Source organism: Hyla sarda, chromosome 8 (assembly GCF_029499605.1).
Source record: "Hyla sarda isolate aHylSar1 chromosome 8, aHylSar1.hap1, whole genome shotgun sequence".
NCBI lineage: Eukaryota > Metazoa > Chordata > Amphibia > Anura > Hylidae > Hyla > Hyla sarda.
Window position 1 is genome coordinate 61,180,725 of NC_079196.1, and position 16,639 is coordinate 61,197,363.

The following is a 16,639-nucleotide window of genomic DNA, read 5'->3' on the forward strand; positions in this document are numbered from 1 at the left end:
ATGGGTCGGGAACACCTTGCCACCCATGACGTACAGGTATGTCATAGGTCGGGAAGGGGTTAAAGGGGTACTCCGGTGGAAAACTTTTTTTTTTTTTTCTTTTAAATCAACTAAGCGCCAGAAAGTTGAACAGATTTAATGTGTGTATTTCGTTTGTGTTTATATCTATACAAAAAAATTTTTGAAAAAAATTAGTTTGATAAGGATCAACTATCAAGAAATATATTATGATATCTATTGTATGGTTATATCCAATATTTAGTTATATAGAGAGATTGAGTAAAGTCTTATATCCATATAAAGGTAGTGATCGAAAATCCACTAACCAGGTTTTATTTCCAAGTCTATTCCACAGTTTTTCTCTTTCTCCCTAATGAAGGACACATGTGTATCCAGTATATAAAGGATGCATAGGTACTATTTTCTATACTTGCCTACTGAAGAAGGGGTCAATTTGAGCACCCTGAAACGCGTCTAGGCCGTTTCATCTGAACAGAGCGATATACAAGCACTACCTTAATTACCAACAACATCTGAACTTTAGCCGGCACGGAAGTTCGCAACCCAAACCACCTGCTGCATTAACTACTGATCTCGCTCACCGAGCCTACCACAAGTCTGCTGCTTCTAGTGTGAGTCCGTTACTGACATCGGTGTTTGCTGACACCACGGACCGCTTACGAGGGAGCTCCTTGCCGGAACCCTCCAGCTGCCAAGGCATTTACGCCGAGAACATCGCAGAGAATACAGCACTTGTTTCCATTGGCCCGCCGCAGTGCGGAACCAGCAGCCAGGGTGAGACTGTTCCATTCATTCTATACAAACTGTGAGCGAATCCATCTAATGCCACTCTAACAATTGTGCCATCATTTGAAACATCTACTATATTTTTTTGCCGGACTAACAGTCCAATTCGGAGCAATATCCATGGACTATTCTAGAATTATTTAGGTAGTTGCTTCAACATCTATCTGTCATTAGGGCCCAGTGACAGTTTATTATTACTAATGCTCTGATCTTTTAACTACTATTTTATATTGATATTTCTGACTTTTATTAAAATTAGCATTTTTTCAGAAACCATCTGTCTCATTTTTAATTCATTGTGCACCCAGTAGGGTGATATTCTTGAGGTGTGGTTAAATTTGCATACTAGATTTGTATATTACTTCTATTAAAAAATCTTAACCCTTCCAGTACTTATTGGTGGCTGTATGCTACAGAGGAAATTCTTTTCTTTTTGGGATTTCCTTTCTATTTGACCACGGTGCTCTCTGCTGACACCTCTGTCCATTTTAGGAACTGTCCAGAGCAGGAGAAAATCCCCATAGCAAACCTATCCTCCTCCGGACAGTTCCTAAAATGGACAGAGGTGTCAGCAGAGAGCAATGTGGTCGTGACAGAGAAGAAATTTAAAAAGAAAAGAATTTCCTCTGTAGTATACAGCGGCTAATAAGTACTGGAAGGATTAAGATTTTTTTTAATAGAAGTAATTTACAAATCTGTTTAACTTTCTGGCATCAGTTGATTAAAAAAAGTTCTCTATTGGAGTTCTCCTTTAACAGTCAAATGTCTTACCTCTATGGTGGATGCACTTTTTTATTTTTTTTAGGTGACGACATAGCATTTTTTTATTGGTTTTCCTAAAAAACTGGGAGCCCCTGTGATCTGGAGAACAGGGCCCTGAGTCTTTATTTTGATTGGAGTGGCAAATCATGCATGTGTGTTGCCACTATATTTATTGTCTATGGAGCTGCCAGGGGGATCCAAGTGGTTGGACCCCTCGCAATATGATACTTATCCCCTATCCTGTATAGAGCGGGCAATAATAGGGCAGATTTCCCATTGCAAACCCACTGGCTTCGATGATTTGTGCCACATTCATCATGGGGGAGATTTATCAAAACCTGTGCAAAGGAAAAGTTGCCCATAGCAACCAATCAGATCGCAGTCCCGAACAGCCCGTCTGAGCAGCCAAGTTAGTGTCACTTTCGCTTCAGAAGCGGCGGTCAGCTTTGATCGCCGCATCTGAAGGGTTAATACAGGGCATCACCGCGATCGGTGATGTCCTGTATTAGCCGCGGGTCCCGGCCGTTGATGGCGCAGGGACCGCCGGTTTTAATGTGTATTTGCCGTATAAGACGCACCAACTTTTCCCCCCAGTTTTGGGGAAGGAAAGTGCGTCTTATACGGCGAAAAATATGGTAAATAGGGCATCATTTTAATCTTATGGACCTAGAGAATAAAGATAAGGTGTCATTTATACCGAAAAATGTACAGCGTAGAAACGGAAGCCGACAACATTTACAAAATTGTGTTTTTTCTTCAATTTTGTTGCACAATGATTTTATTGGGGGTTTTGCCGTCGATTTTTGAGTAAAACGACTGATGTCATTACAAAGTAGAATTGGTCTGTATGCACAAAGTACTGGTTCCGCTCACCACCTGTTAGGGAACATGCATCAGCTGAGCACGGACGTGCCGGTCCCGCCCTCGGCCAAGTACAAATTGTGAACAAAGAGGTCGTCCAGCTCTCGGGATGCAATAAAAGAAGTATTCTTTATTAATCCAGCAGATAGGATAGACACATAGAAGCAGAAGCGTCTGACGCGTTTCGCACAGAACGTGCTTATTCGTAGACTGGCTTCTCAACTTAACACACAGTTTAAAATACAAGTAAAAAGAGTCACATGACCCGTTACATCATTGGTTTGGTACAAGGCATTACAAAAAACCTGGATAGTGGATGAGTGGACGATGGTCTCCGTGTCTCAATGGGTGGCTACCTGAAATGCATATACATTACTTTCCGTGTGACTTGATAATCCAGTGTACAGGTTACTGGACACGGCAAAATCGTGAGTTGCATGAATTACTCAAGAGCATTATTGATTTAAAGCATATATAAAACAATCGTACTGGGAGATATATGATATATTGCACATTAATTTCCTTTAAGTGTTGCTATGGGTAACCACCCAAAGACTTCAGAGACGACCTTCGCTTCTCCACTTTACAGAGTATATAAATTCTTCCTGATTTATCTAGAGGATGAATAAAGAGAAGGCCACCAACTCTGTTTTGGCGGCTACATCATGCCACCCTAGACATGTACTAGATAACATACCCTTTGGTGAGATGTGCCGCATTAAAAGAAATTGTACCAATCCGACTGCACTGCATATTGCAACGGAAGAGCTAACATGTAGGTTTAAAAATAGGTGGTACTCAGACACAGTATTGAAAACAGCTAGGGCGAAAATGGATGCCATAGACAGGGGGGACCTATTAAGGTACTCTAGAAGACAGATCAACCAACCAATAGATCCACCCACACTTCAAACAAATACAAGCAGCAGTGCAGATTCAGTCACCATGATCAATAAAGAGAAAATTAAAAGAGGAAAGGAAAACATAAAAAGGAACAAAAAACCGTTCTTCATCACACCATATAGTGTACAATTCAACAAAATCAGACAAATTATCTTAAAATATATACCAATACTTGAAACAGATAACATCCTGAGAGAAATTGTTGCAGGAGGCATATCCACAGTGTCTAGAAGAGGACCAACGATAGGATCCACTATATCCCCCAGTCTTTTTCAGAGTACGCCTACATTAAACCGTACTTGGTTACATGAAGCTGGAAATTGGAGGTGTGGCCATAATAGATGCCTTACCTGTGGATACATGCAAGTGTCTAAAGAAGTCACCTCATGCCACACAGGAGCCACCCACAAAATAAAAGATTACATAAATTGTAACTCCAAATATGTGGTGTATGTGGCCACCTGTGTGGCATGCTGTGTACAATATGTGGGTTGCACATCTAACTCCCTAAAAACTAGGTTCAGGAAGCATGTCTCAGACATAGGTAATAATTCAGTTGGTGTATCCATGCTAACTAGGCACTTCAGGGACACCCATGCAGGGGACCATAAACACTTGAAAGTTACAGGCATGGAGAAGGTCCGATTAGGTCCTAGGGGTGGAGACCTAATAAGAAAACTGCATAATAGGGAAACATATTGGATGTTCCTATTGGAAACCAGACAGCCAAAGGGTCTTAATAAGAGGCTAGACTTAGTAGTTACGTGTTCATAGCCTTTATGGGTTATGAAACTATTCATTTACCACGAAAAAATTACTGTCGCCTCTTTATTTCTTAAAGTACACAATAATGATCATGTTATTTTATATCCTTGTTTCCATTGTCCGTTACGGCTTATATTGTTTACAACTTACAATATGTACCCCAACAGCCTTGTAATCCCCATCTTTCTTCTTTTCTCTATTTATTCATCCTCTAGATAAATCAGGAAGAATTTATATACTCTGTAAAGTGGAGAAGCGAAGGTCGTCTCTGAAGTCTTTGGGTGGTTACCCATAGCAACACTTAAAGGAAATTAATGTGCAATATATCATATATCTCCCAGTACGATTGTTTTATATATGCTTTAAATCAATAATGCTCTTGAGTAATTCATGCAACTCACGATTTTGCCGTGTCCAGTAACCTGTACACTGGATTATCAAGTCACACGGAAAGTAATGTATATGCATTTCAGGTAGCCACCCATTGAGACACGGAGACCATCGTCCACTCATCCACTATCCAGGTTTTTTGTAATGCCTTGTACCAAACCAATGATGTAACGGGTCATGTGACTCTTTTTACTTGTATTTTAAACTGTGTGTTAAGTTGAGAAGCCAGTCTACGAATAAGCACGTTCTGTGCGAAATGCGTCAGACGCTTCTGCTTCTATGTGTCTATCCTATCTGCTGGATTAATAAAGAATACTTCTTTTATTGCATCCCGAGAGCTGGACGACCTCTTTGTTCACAAAGTAGAATTGGTGGTGCAAAAAATAAGCCATCATATGGATTTTTAGGTGCAAAATTGAAAGGGTTATGATTTTTAAAAAGTGAAAGTGGAAAAACGCTCGGTCCTTAAAGGGGTACTCCGCCCCTAGACATCCAAAGGATAGGGGATAAGATGTCAGATTGCCGGGGTCCCACTGCTGATGACCCCGGGGATCGCTGCTGCAGCACCCCGCTATCATTACTGCGCAGAGCGAGATCGCTCTGCACGTAATGAGGGGCAATACAGGGGCCGGAGCATCATTACGTCACGGATCTGCCCCTCGTGACGTCACGGCCCGCCCCATCAATACAAGTCTATGGGAAGGGGGCGTGGCGGTCGTCACGCCCCCTGCCATAGACTTGAATTAAGGGGGCGGGGCGTGATGTCATGAGGGGCGGAGCCATGACGTCACGCTGCTCCGGACCCTGTATCGCCCGTCATTACGCACAGAGCGAACTCGCTCTGCACAGTAATGATAGCGGGGTGCTGCAGCAGCGATCCTCGGGGTTCCGAGCAGCGGGACCCAGGCGATCTGACATCTTATCCCCTATCCTTTGGATAGGGGATAAGATGCCAGGGGCGGAGTACCCCTTTAAGGGATTAATATTTATATTCCCTTTTTAAAGCTTTCTAAGTTACTTCTCAACTTTTTTAGTCTAAGTTCAAAAGGAGGATTATCCATGTGGTAAACAGCCAGAATTGTAGGCTAGGTTCACATGATGGAAATTTTATTCCAAATTTCGGATAGGAAATTGTAAAAGAGATTCCGCTGCAGCAGTCACGTTTAATTCAACGTGACTCTGCTATACTGTGCACACAGTGGAATTTCCATGCCAAATCTTTCCTGACTTTCTTTGTGTGGAAGCTTTACGGAATGCATAACTGTCTAAGAGACAGCACATTCCTGTGCGGTTCGAGCACCGGAGGATTTTGCCAGCGCACACACTGGACGGAATATGCGCGTAGAGATTCTCCGTGTGGACATTCTGTTGGGAGAACATAGCCCTAGGCACAGTCATTATTCAGCAGCATAGTATCGTGGCATTCAAAAGGAGGAGACTGATGACAACTTGTGTAGAGGAAGAGTGGTGCAGTAACCATAGCAAACCAATTGCTTTGTCAATTTTTTGCAATTTTTTTTTACAAAATTTAAGAAGAAATCTGATTGGTTGCCAGGGGAAACTGCACCACTCTTCCACTACACATGTTGTGAGAGTTCTAGAGAGAGAATAAATTGTACCATGGGCATGGCATAAATTCATATGCTTTCTTCGAATCAGCTGCAAAAGTGAAATTGGAGCACTAAAATATAGAAAGCCAAAACACAAAATTATCATAAGACATCTACAAAGATAACAAAAATTACCAAAAAATAAAAAAAAATTAGGAATCATTGGGAGTAAACTATATTATTTTAGAATTTTATATATTATTAGATTAGATTACCCTTCACATTCAAGCTAAAATCAATTGGAAACGTAAACTGCACTGTGTCGTCTTGTACGTTCCCAAAAAAAAAAAATTGCTAAAAGACTTCCTAATAACAATTTAGATTGGATTTACGCCAGGTCTGACATATCGGTGTATTTTCTGCTGATGACAATTTTTTGAGACTTTCCCATAAAAGTCGCAGTTGATAAATTCCTGACCCCTGCATTTTATGCTCTATTGTAGACCACTATATTATTTCTGCGGCGAAGGGCTCGAAAGCAAAAGTCTCACAAAAGTCTCACAAAAGTCTCAACTAAAATGACTGAGACTTTCTGAGAGACAAATATAGACCATCCAAACTGGTCTAAACAGTCTGATAAATCTGTCACATGGTCTCCAGGAGGCATGGCTATACTGCAGCGGGTGGGCGGATAGCAGCACAGAGGTAATAGAAGCAAATTACACAGTACAGTGGTCCCTCAACATACAATGGTAATCCGTTCCAAATGGACCATCGTTTGTTGAAACCATCGTATGTTGAGGGATCTGTGCAATGTAAAGTATAGGACAGTGGTCTACAACCTGCGGATCTCCAGATGTTGCAAAACTACAACACCCAGCATGCCCGGACAGCCAACGGCTGTCTGGGCATGCTGGGAGCTGTAGTTTTGCAACATCTGGAGGTCCGCAGGTTGAAGACCACTGGTATTGGAGGTTGTACTCACGTGTCCCCGCCGCTCCGGACCGTCACCACTTGTCACCACTGCCCTGGATGTCGCCTTCCATCACTGTCGCCGCGTCCCCGTGGTGTCCCCGTCGCTCCGGCAAGGCCTCTGCTTCCCCGGCATCCTTGCTCTCCGTCGCCGCCATCACGTCGCTACGCACGCCGCTCCTATTGGATGACGGGACGGCGTGCACAGCGACGTGATGACCACGATGGAGAGCGCCGACGATGCAGGGGACCCCAAAGAGGACGCGCAGGAGCCCCGAGGACAGGTAAGTGATCGTCAGCGGACCACACGGGGCACCGTAAATGGCTATCCAGTGGCAGCTGAAGCAGTCTGCGCTGCCGGATAGCCGTTTATGCGATGGCCCCGACATACAAAAGCAGCATATGTTGATGCTGCCTTCAACATGCGACGGCCTCTGAGAGGCCATTGTATGTTGAAATGATCGTATGTCGGGGCCATCGTAGGTCGGGGGCCACTGTATTCTAACTTTTCATCATGGGCTCAAAGGATGATGAAAAAAAAAAGTCCTGGAATACCCCTCAAAGCCAATTAATAGTTGGTTTAAACATAGACTAGACAGGCTAAAGAAGCACAAGATTTACCAACAGTATGGCACACTGCGATAAATCTGGGGCATTTTTAGACAGTCGAACCTTAGTTTGCACTTTCTAAGAATTGGACTGTATTAGTAAATTTGCCCCAGTGAGTCTTAAAAGGAGTAGATGGGGAGAAGAAGTTTTCTTGAGGTATTGAATTGTCTAGTGATCCGGTGTGGGACACTCTAGTAACCATGTCTGGCCGAGGGATCTAACCATGTGAATATTTTAGTTAGTACTGAACGTGAGCGGCAGAAATGAGCCCTTGAATTTAAGAGGCCTCCTTATATAAGACAAAATACAGCTGACAGCGTGAAATGAAAGCAATCCCGCAATTAAAGCAAGAAGAGCCGCTGCATCATTTCCCATAATGTGTTTACACAGTAGTAGATGCCTCAGCTCATGGAGCATAAAAAATGAATATTCCCACATATAAATCCACCCGTCAATGAATAGAACGTAAAGATTTGCTAATTAAATTCTGCACATTGTTACATTAGATTAACTTACTTGGCCTGGAAGGCATTATTGGTTCCTCTGTGGTCAAGATCATGACATAGACACCCCACCAGCACAGCCAATATCTCCGTGTCGGTCAGAATTTCCTGGAACCCTGCTGTCTGCAGATTAAAAATAAATAAGACTATAACTCCTGCATGCAGTAAACGTGAGAGATCTCAGCCCATGTGGATAAAATAGGTTTCATTTCTTTCCTTCTAGTAAGTTTTTTTGTTTTTGTTATAAAGTACAGTGATCCCAATAGTTTCAACATACAATGGTCTTTTCTGGACCATTGTAAGTTGAAACCAGACTCAACATACAATGCTACGGACAGTCCAGATCAGTGAAACGTGTTAATGGCCGGAAGAACCGACCAATCAGAATGGGCAATTTACTGGTAAAACCCCTGTATTACTGAAGCGTATGCACTGACTGAAGTCTGGTAGCGCCCCCTTCAGTACAGGGAGGTATTACATGTTCTGTACTCTTTACCTGTACCAGGGTTACCTGCTCCTTTGGGCATCAGGTGAGGGCGGCTCCATGTTACTTTTTTAGGACATTGCATGTACTGTAGAGGACCCTGAAGAAGCTCCTGTCCTCTACATAGACCAGTGTTTCCCAAGCAGGGTGCCTGCAGCTGTTGCAAAACTACAACTCCCAGCATGCCCGGACAGCCGAAGGCTGTCCGGGCATGCTGGGAGTTGTAGTTTTGCAACAGCTGGAGGCTCCCTGCTTGGGAAACACTGACATAGACAGTGATTTACAGCTCCCAGCAGATCTTTATTACTTTTATATGTAAGGATTTGCTTTATCTATATTAGTTATCTACTTATTTTTCTTTAATCCTCACTTTTTCCTATTTTTGGATGACATTTTGGTGGCTTCAGTACTAATTACCAGGTTCTAATTACCATAGAGTTCTGGTCTCAACATACAATGGTTTCAACATACAATGGTCGTCCCAGAACCAATTAATATTGTAACTTGAGGGACCACTGTATACGTACACTGTTAAATAATTTATTGCTTTATAGCAATTCTGTTTTGTCATCACTTACTAGTGACCAGTATTTGTCTTCTCTCAGATGTCCAGCGACACTCACCATCTATCTACAGGATACGGTATATGATGTGCGTTTGATGCCCCATCTCTAAGGCTATGTTCACACAGACGTTTATTTGTAACAATGCATCCGCAAAATCAGGGACACATTACATTTGCATTTTTAAAAATCAATGTGCTCTATGTAAATTTATGGGAAAGTGGTTGTATGTCCACACAATGGGGGAGATTTATCAAAACCTGTGTAAAGCAAGAGTGGTGCAGTTGCCCATAGCAACCAATCAGATCCCTTCTTTCCTTTTTAAAGAGACCTGTGAAAAAGTGATCTGATTGGTTGCTATAGGCAACTGCACCACTCTTCCTCTACATAGGTTTTTGACAAATCTCCCCCAATATGCATAATGTCAGCACAAACAACCACTTTGCCATATACTTACATAGAGCACATTAAAGGGGTTATCCAGGAAAAAAAAACCTTTTTTTATATATATCAACTGGCTCCAGAAAGTTAAAGAGATTTGTAAGTTATTTCTATTAAAAAATCTTAATCCTTTCAGTACTTATGAGCTGCTGAAGTTGAGTTGTTCCTTTCTGTCTAAGTGCTCTCTGATGACACCTGTCTCGGGAACCGCCCAGTTTAGAAGCAAATCCCCATAGCAAACCTCTTCTACTCTGTGCAGTTCCCGAGACAAGCCGAGATGTCAGCAGAGAGCACTGTTGCCAGACAGAAAACAACAACTCAACTTCAGCAGCTGATAATTATTGAAAGGATTAAGATTTTTTAATAGCAGTAATTTACAAATCTGTTTAACTTTCTGGAGCCAGTTGATATAAAAAAAATAAAAAAATTTTTTTTTCCCTGGAATACCCCTTTAATGGTAAAAATTTGGGAATGACACATTTTTTACAAATTAAATACATCTGACCCCCACTGATCACAAAAATGGTGATCCTGTGCACCTCATTTGAATGGTTCAGTAGTCAAGCACACAAACTGCAACTCCATTCAACTCTATGGAAAGGATGGAGATAACCAAGCACCTTTTTTTAAAATTAAAAATAACTTAGCAGTCAATCATTATAAACAATCATACAAATTACTGCTTTGTATCGCAGGTTAGGAAGCAGCACACAATAAAGTTATACAATTACTGTATATAGCATGACAGTACAACATACGGTATGGTCTCCCTGAGCTATACATCATACCACATGCTACAAGAACATTCCTGCACAAATTATTTAAAAAAAAAAGTCAAACAATATAGCATTGCAGACAGTGATGGGCAATGGGGTTGAGAAATAAGGGGTAGGGAGGGGAAATCCACTTCTTCCTTGGTGTCCATGATGGAATAGTCTCTCTGCTATCTCCATTAGAATGAAGAGGCACATTGGTTGGTGATATAAAGGCTGAGCTACTTCATAGAATTTGCTGCTGCAAACATGTTACATTCATTGGGATCAACAATTTTGTTAAATTCCCATAAGGAAAGCCTATATTGATTGTAATAAATCTCATCTCACTGCACCTGCACCGAGAACCCTGATACATGTCAGCTCCTGGAGAAAGCCCTGGAGATAAGAGGAGATGAACAGATCTCCGGCAGTCAGCAAGTGTGAGAAACTGGGACAATGCTATAGGAAACACTTGGACTTATAGGAAATGCTTGGACGTACAGTGTTGGCCATATAATAGAAATTTTCTAAAAAATGCAACGCATATGAAATAACACTTAAAGGGGTACTCCGGTGCTTAGACATCTTATCCCCTATCCAAAGGATAGGGGATAAGATGCCTGATCGCGGGAGTCCCGCCCCCTCCCATAGGCTTGCATTGAGGGGCGGAGGCGTGACGTCACACGCCGTCGGCCCTGTGGTCGCCGGTAATCAGACCCGGAGTGAACACGCTCCGGGGACTGATTAAAAACGGGGTGCCTCGTGCAAGATCACGGGGGTCCCCAGCGGCGGGACTCCCGCGATCAGGCATCTTATCCCCTACTATGGATAGGGGATAAGATGTCTTAGCACCGGAGAACCCCTTTAATACACTTTGTTTTACAAGAAAAACATGTTCTGATGTTTTGTAAATGATCCTTTACAAGGATTTTATCCCAAAGGGGTTGTCCAGTTATAAAATAAAACATGTTCTATATAGGGATATGTCGGGTACTTCCGTGGAATCTGCGGTGGTGCACGAGGTAGGGTAAAGCTACAGGTAGAAGAAAGATGATACACAGCACTCACCAGTAATGCACAGTGAAGATTTATTATGCCACAGTGTAGCACAAGGACGCGTTTCGGCATGGGAGCCTTCCTCAGCTGTCTGCCTATAGGCAGACAGCTGAGGAAGGCTCCCATGCCGAAACGCATCCTTGTACTACACTATGGCATAATAAATCTTCACTATAAAATAAAATATAGCTGCTTTCATCCAAAAACAGTGCCATCCCTTGTCCTCAGGTCGTGCGTGGCATTACAATTCAGCTCCATCCAGTTCAATGGACCTGAGCTGCAATACCATACACAAACTAAGGTCAACGGGGCAATGTTTCTGGAAGAAAGCAGCTATGTTTTTTCTGTTCCCAGATGTACCCTTTAGCTTTGCTCAGCTGAGATTGTGCTGCTGCTAGAGCAGATAAAAGGCAGGGATGGTTTATTACCCTTCCTACCTTCCTGGTTGCTGTATTTACAGCACTTAAAGGGGTACTCCGGTGCTAAGACATCTTATCCCCTATCCAAAGGATAGGGGATAAGATGCCTGATCGCGGGGTCTTGCCGCTGGGGACCCCCATGATCTTTCACGCAGCACCCCGTTACCATCAGACCCCGGAGCACGTTCGCTCCGGGTCTGATGACTGCTGATCACGGGGCCGGAGTATTGTGATGTCACGGCTCCGCCCCCGTGTGATGTCACACTTCACCCCCTCAATCCAAGCCTAGGGGAGGGGGCAACTGCCACGCCCCCTCCCATAGGCTTGTATTGAGAGGGCAATGCGAGAAAGATCATGGGGATCCCCAGGGGCGGGACCCCCAAGATCAGGCATCTTATCCCCTATCCTTTGGTTAGGGGATAAGATGTCTTAGCGCCGGAGTACCCCTTTAATAAGTGTTGTGTATACTGCTCTTTCCAGCCAAGCCCATGCTGGGGATTTTCGTGATCTGTCTTAGGCTATGTTCACACGGCTGAATGTCTGTGCGGAATTCCGATGAAATATTCCTCACAGACATTCCGCTGCATTGATTTCAATGTGATTCTGCAGCGCTGTTCCTAATTTTTGTATCTGCAGAAAAAAATAGACATTTTGGGGATTTAGATCAGAAATGCATTGCCAGATTATTCAAATTTTCGGAATGTCTGGACATTCCACACATTTTATGGTGTGTGAATATGGCCTTAGTAAACCCAAATCAGCGCTGAAGACAATGCCAGAGGGTTGTATTAGCCTCTGTAAGGCTGGGTTCACACCACGTTTTTCAAATACGGTTACCGTATACGGTTTTCCGCTAAAAAACGTATGGCAAAAACTGTATGCAACCGTATACAACCGTATGACTCCAAATTAAAACGTATACGGTTTTCCCCCGTACGGTTCTATTCGTTTGCATCAGTTTTTGCCAACGGTTTTGCTATTTTGTTGGAATTAGTTTTCCAGCAATTTAATAAAGTTACTATTGTTCTATTGAAATTCCAATCTGCGCATGTGTCAACTCCAAAAACGGATTAGAAAAACCGTGTGCAACCGTATTCTGAAATTCTGTGTACGGTTCTCATAGACAACAATGTTAAAAGAACCTCATACGGTTCGCATACGGTTTTCCAACCGGAGGCAAAAACGTGGTCGACAGCGTTTTTGCCTACGGTTGAAAAATCGGCAAAACCGTATCCGAGGCAAAACAGATGCAACCGTGCACAACATTTGGAATACGGTTTACAATGCATTCTCTATGCATACGGTTTCGGATACGGTCGGATACGTTTTTTTGTGGAAAACCGTATAAGGTTACCGTATTTGAAAAACGTGGTGTGAACCCAGCCTAACTCGGACTAATATGTCAGCTTCAGTTACAGGGAAAATCAGCAATAGTAAAAATGTATTTTAATAAAACAGGCCCCCTAAAGATCTTTTATGACCTTATGAGAGCACAAAATGTGAAATAAAAATAAAGGAAAATGAAACTAAATAAATAAATATAAGAAAATAAAAAAGCAAATGGGCCATTTATTTATTTACACCACCTTTAGCTATAGATATATTTAACCCCATACAACCTTTTAATGTGGGGTTCGGTGAAAGAATGGAGTGCTGTTGCTAAAAACTAAGCAAGCAGCCCACCGCAAATTTACATACTAAAGTTAAAGTAGAATAAAAATGTTTAAGCTTTAAAGGCTGAACAATAATCATTAAAAGAGACAAACATAAAAGGGAATCATAAATCAGTTTTCTGCAGCTACACATCTGACTCGCGTTCATTATGTTCACTATAGAAAATAAATATGTTTTCTTATATTATTACACTACATAGCAAAATAACAGCTTTTCTCTCCGAATTTTCTTGGCGTATTCTTTTATGTATTCAAATCTGAAGGAATAAAAAAGGATAATTAAAGCCTTTCCTTACCTATGGCATAATGCATAAAAGTAGGTTATCACCATAACACGCAATTCATTTCTGCAGACAAGAATGACCTTCATAACTCACTTTAAGATCCTTCACTCATGAATTATAACTCATTCTTATTCTAGTTTCCACTCCTGCAATATCCATTTCTCCTCAGGATTCTTCCCCGAGCTTCTTTAAAGTGAGTAGATCATATATAATACAGGTACAGCATGTTTATTGTTCTGATTTTAATAAGATGTTTCTGATTTTCATATAACTGCGCATTAACTGGACAACAGTCAAGGGATATTCATCTCTGTCCTAAAACCTTAAAAGACAAAATTTGAGGTTCTTCACCTTGATCTAGCAAACGACTACCCTAATTCATTCCCTTAATAAGGTTTTTAGGAAATACTGTACACATCAATCTACTATCCTTAGGAGAGGACATTTATCATATGGATCCAAAGCCCAGAACTTCTGGCACACAGCAGGTGACCTATTCAAGTAAATGCAGTTCCAGGACCAGCTGCATATACACCCTGTTCCAAATATTATGCACATTCTATTTAAGTGTCATAAAGATTAAATATTTTGTTTTTCAGTTTAACTCATGAATGGCATTGTGTCTCAGGGCTCTTTTGATCACTGAAAACAATCTCGGACACCCGTGATAATTAGATTGCCAGGTGAGCCCAATTTAAGGAAAAACTACTAAAGGGGGGTGTTCCACATTATTAAGCAGATCACCATTTTCAAAATGGTGAAAAAGGGTCTCTCTGCTGCTGAAAAGAGTGAAATAGTTCAATGCCTTGGACGAGGTATGAAAACATTAGATATTTCATGAAAACTTAAGAGTGATCATCGCACTATTAACCCCTTCAGGACGGAGCCCATTTTGGCCTTAAGGACCGGAGCGTTTTTTGCACATCTGACCACTGTCACTTTAAACATTAATAACTCTGGAATGCTTTTAGTTATCATTCTGATTCCGAGAATGTTTTTTCGTGACATATTCTACTTTAACATAGTGGTAATTTTTTGGCGATACTTGCATCCTTTCTTGGTGAAAAATCCGTAAATTTGATAATTTTGCATTTTTCTAACTTTGAAGCTTTCTGCTTGTAAGGAAAATGGATATTACGAATACATTTTTTTTTGGTTCACATATACAATATGTCTACTTTATGTTTGCATCATAAAATTTATGAGTTTTTACTTTTGGAAGACACCAGAGGGCTTCAACGGTCAGCAGCAATTTTCCGATTTTTCACAAAATTTTCAAACTCAGTATTTTTCAGGGACCAGTTCAGGTTTGAAGTGGATTTGAAGGGTCTTCATATTAGAAATACCCCATAAATACCCCATTATAAAAACTGCACCCCCCAAAGTATTCAAAATGACATTCAGTAAGTGTTTTAACCCTTTAGGTGTTTCACAGGAATAGCAGCAAAGTGAAGGAGAAAATTCACAATCTTCATTTTTTACACTCACATGTTCTTGTAGACCCAATTTTTGAATTTTTACAAGGGGTAAAAGGACAACATTTTTACTTGTCTTTGTAGCCCAATTTCTCTCGAGTAAGCACATACCTCATATGTCTATGTAAAGTGTTCGGCAGGCACAGTAGAGGGCTCAGAAGCGAAGGAGCGACAAGGGGATTTTGGAGAGTACTTTTTCTGAAATGGTTTTGGGGGGCATGTTGCATTTAGGAAGCCCTTATGGTGCCAGAACAGCAAACAAAACCCACATGGCATACCATTTTGGAAACTAGACCCCTCTGGGAATGTAACATGGGAAAAAGTGAACCTTAATACCCCACAGGTGTTTCACGACTTTTGCAAATGTCAAAAAAAAAAAATTTACCTAAAATGCTTGTTTTCCCAAAAATTTTTAATTTTTAAAAAGGGTAATAGAAGAAAATACCCCTAAAAATTTGAAGCCCAATTTCTCCTGATTCAGAAAACACCCCATATGGGGGTGAAAAGTGCTCTGCTGGCGCACTACAGGTCTCGGAAGAGAAGGAGTCACATTTGGCTTTTTGAAAGCAAATTTTTCTCTGGGGGCATGCCGCATTTAGGAAGCCCCTATGGTGCCAGGACAGCAAAAAAAAACCCACATGGCATTATATTTTGGAAACTAGACCCCTCGGGGAACGTAACAAGGGGTTAAGTGAACCTTTATACCCCACAGGTGTTTCACGACTTTTGCATATGTAAAAAAAATTTTACCTAAAATGCTTGTTTTCCCAAAAATTTTACATTTTTAAAAAGGGTAAAAGCAGAAAATACCCCCCAAAATTTGTAACACAATTTCTCCCGAGTACGGCGATACCCCATATGTGACCCTAAACTGTTGCCTTGAAATACGACAGGGCTCCAAAGTGAGAGCGCCATGCGCATTTGAGGCCTAAATTAGGGACTTGCATAGGGGTGGACATAGGGGAATTCTACGCCAGTAATTCCCAAACAGGGTGCCTCCAGCTGTTGCAAAACTCCCAGCATGCCTGGACAGTCAACGGCTGTCCGACAATACTGGGAGTTGTTTTGCAACAGCTGGAGGCTCCGTTCTGGAAACAGTGGCGTACCAGACGTTTTTCATTTTTATTGGGGAGGGGGGTTGTATAGGGGTATGTGTATACGTAATGTTTTTTACTTTTTATTTTATTTTTTGTGTTAGTGTAGTGTTTTAGGGTACAGTCGCACGGGCGGGGGTTCACAGTAGTTTGAGCTGGCAGTTTGAGCTGCAGCAGAAAGTTTGCGGCAGCTCAAACTTGCAGCCAGATACTTACTGTAATCCTCCGCCCATGTGAGTGTACCCTGTACGTTCACATTGGGGGGGGGGGGAC

The 16,639-nt window shown here is 41.8% G+C and overlaps 1 protein-coding gene across 6 annotated transcripts in view; it reads right to left on the reverse strand.

Moving 5' to 3' along the window:
* The window catches only part of PDE11A (phosphodiesterase 11A), an 807,989-nt gene that overhangs the window by 169,218 nt on the left and 622,132 nt on the right, over nucleotides 1–16,639 (reverse strand). For all 6 annotated transcript variants that reach the window (XM_056536201.1, XM_056536200.1, XM_056536203.1 and 3 more), the window contains one exon: nucleotides 8,136–8,245. In XM_056536201.1, coding sequence (XP_056392176.1) covers nucleotides 8,136–8,245 — 110 coding nt within the window. The remainder of the gene's footprint in view (nucleotides 1–8,135; nucleotides 8,246–16,639) is intronic.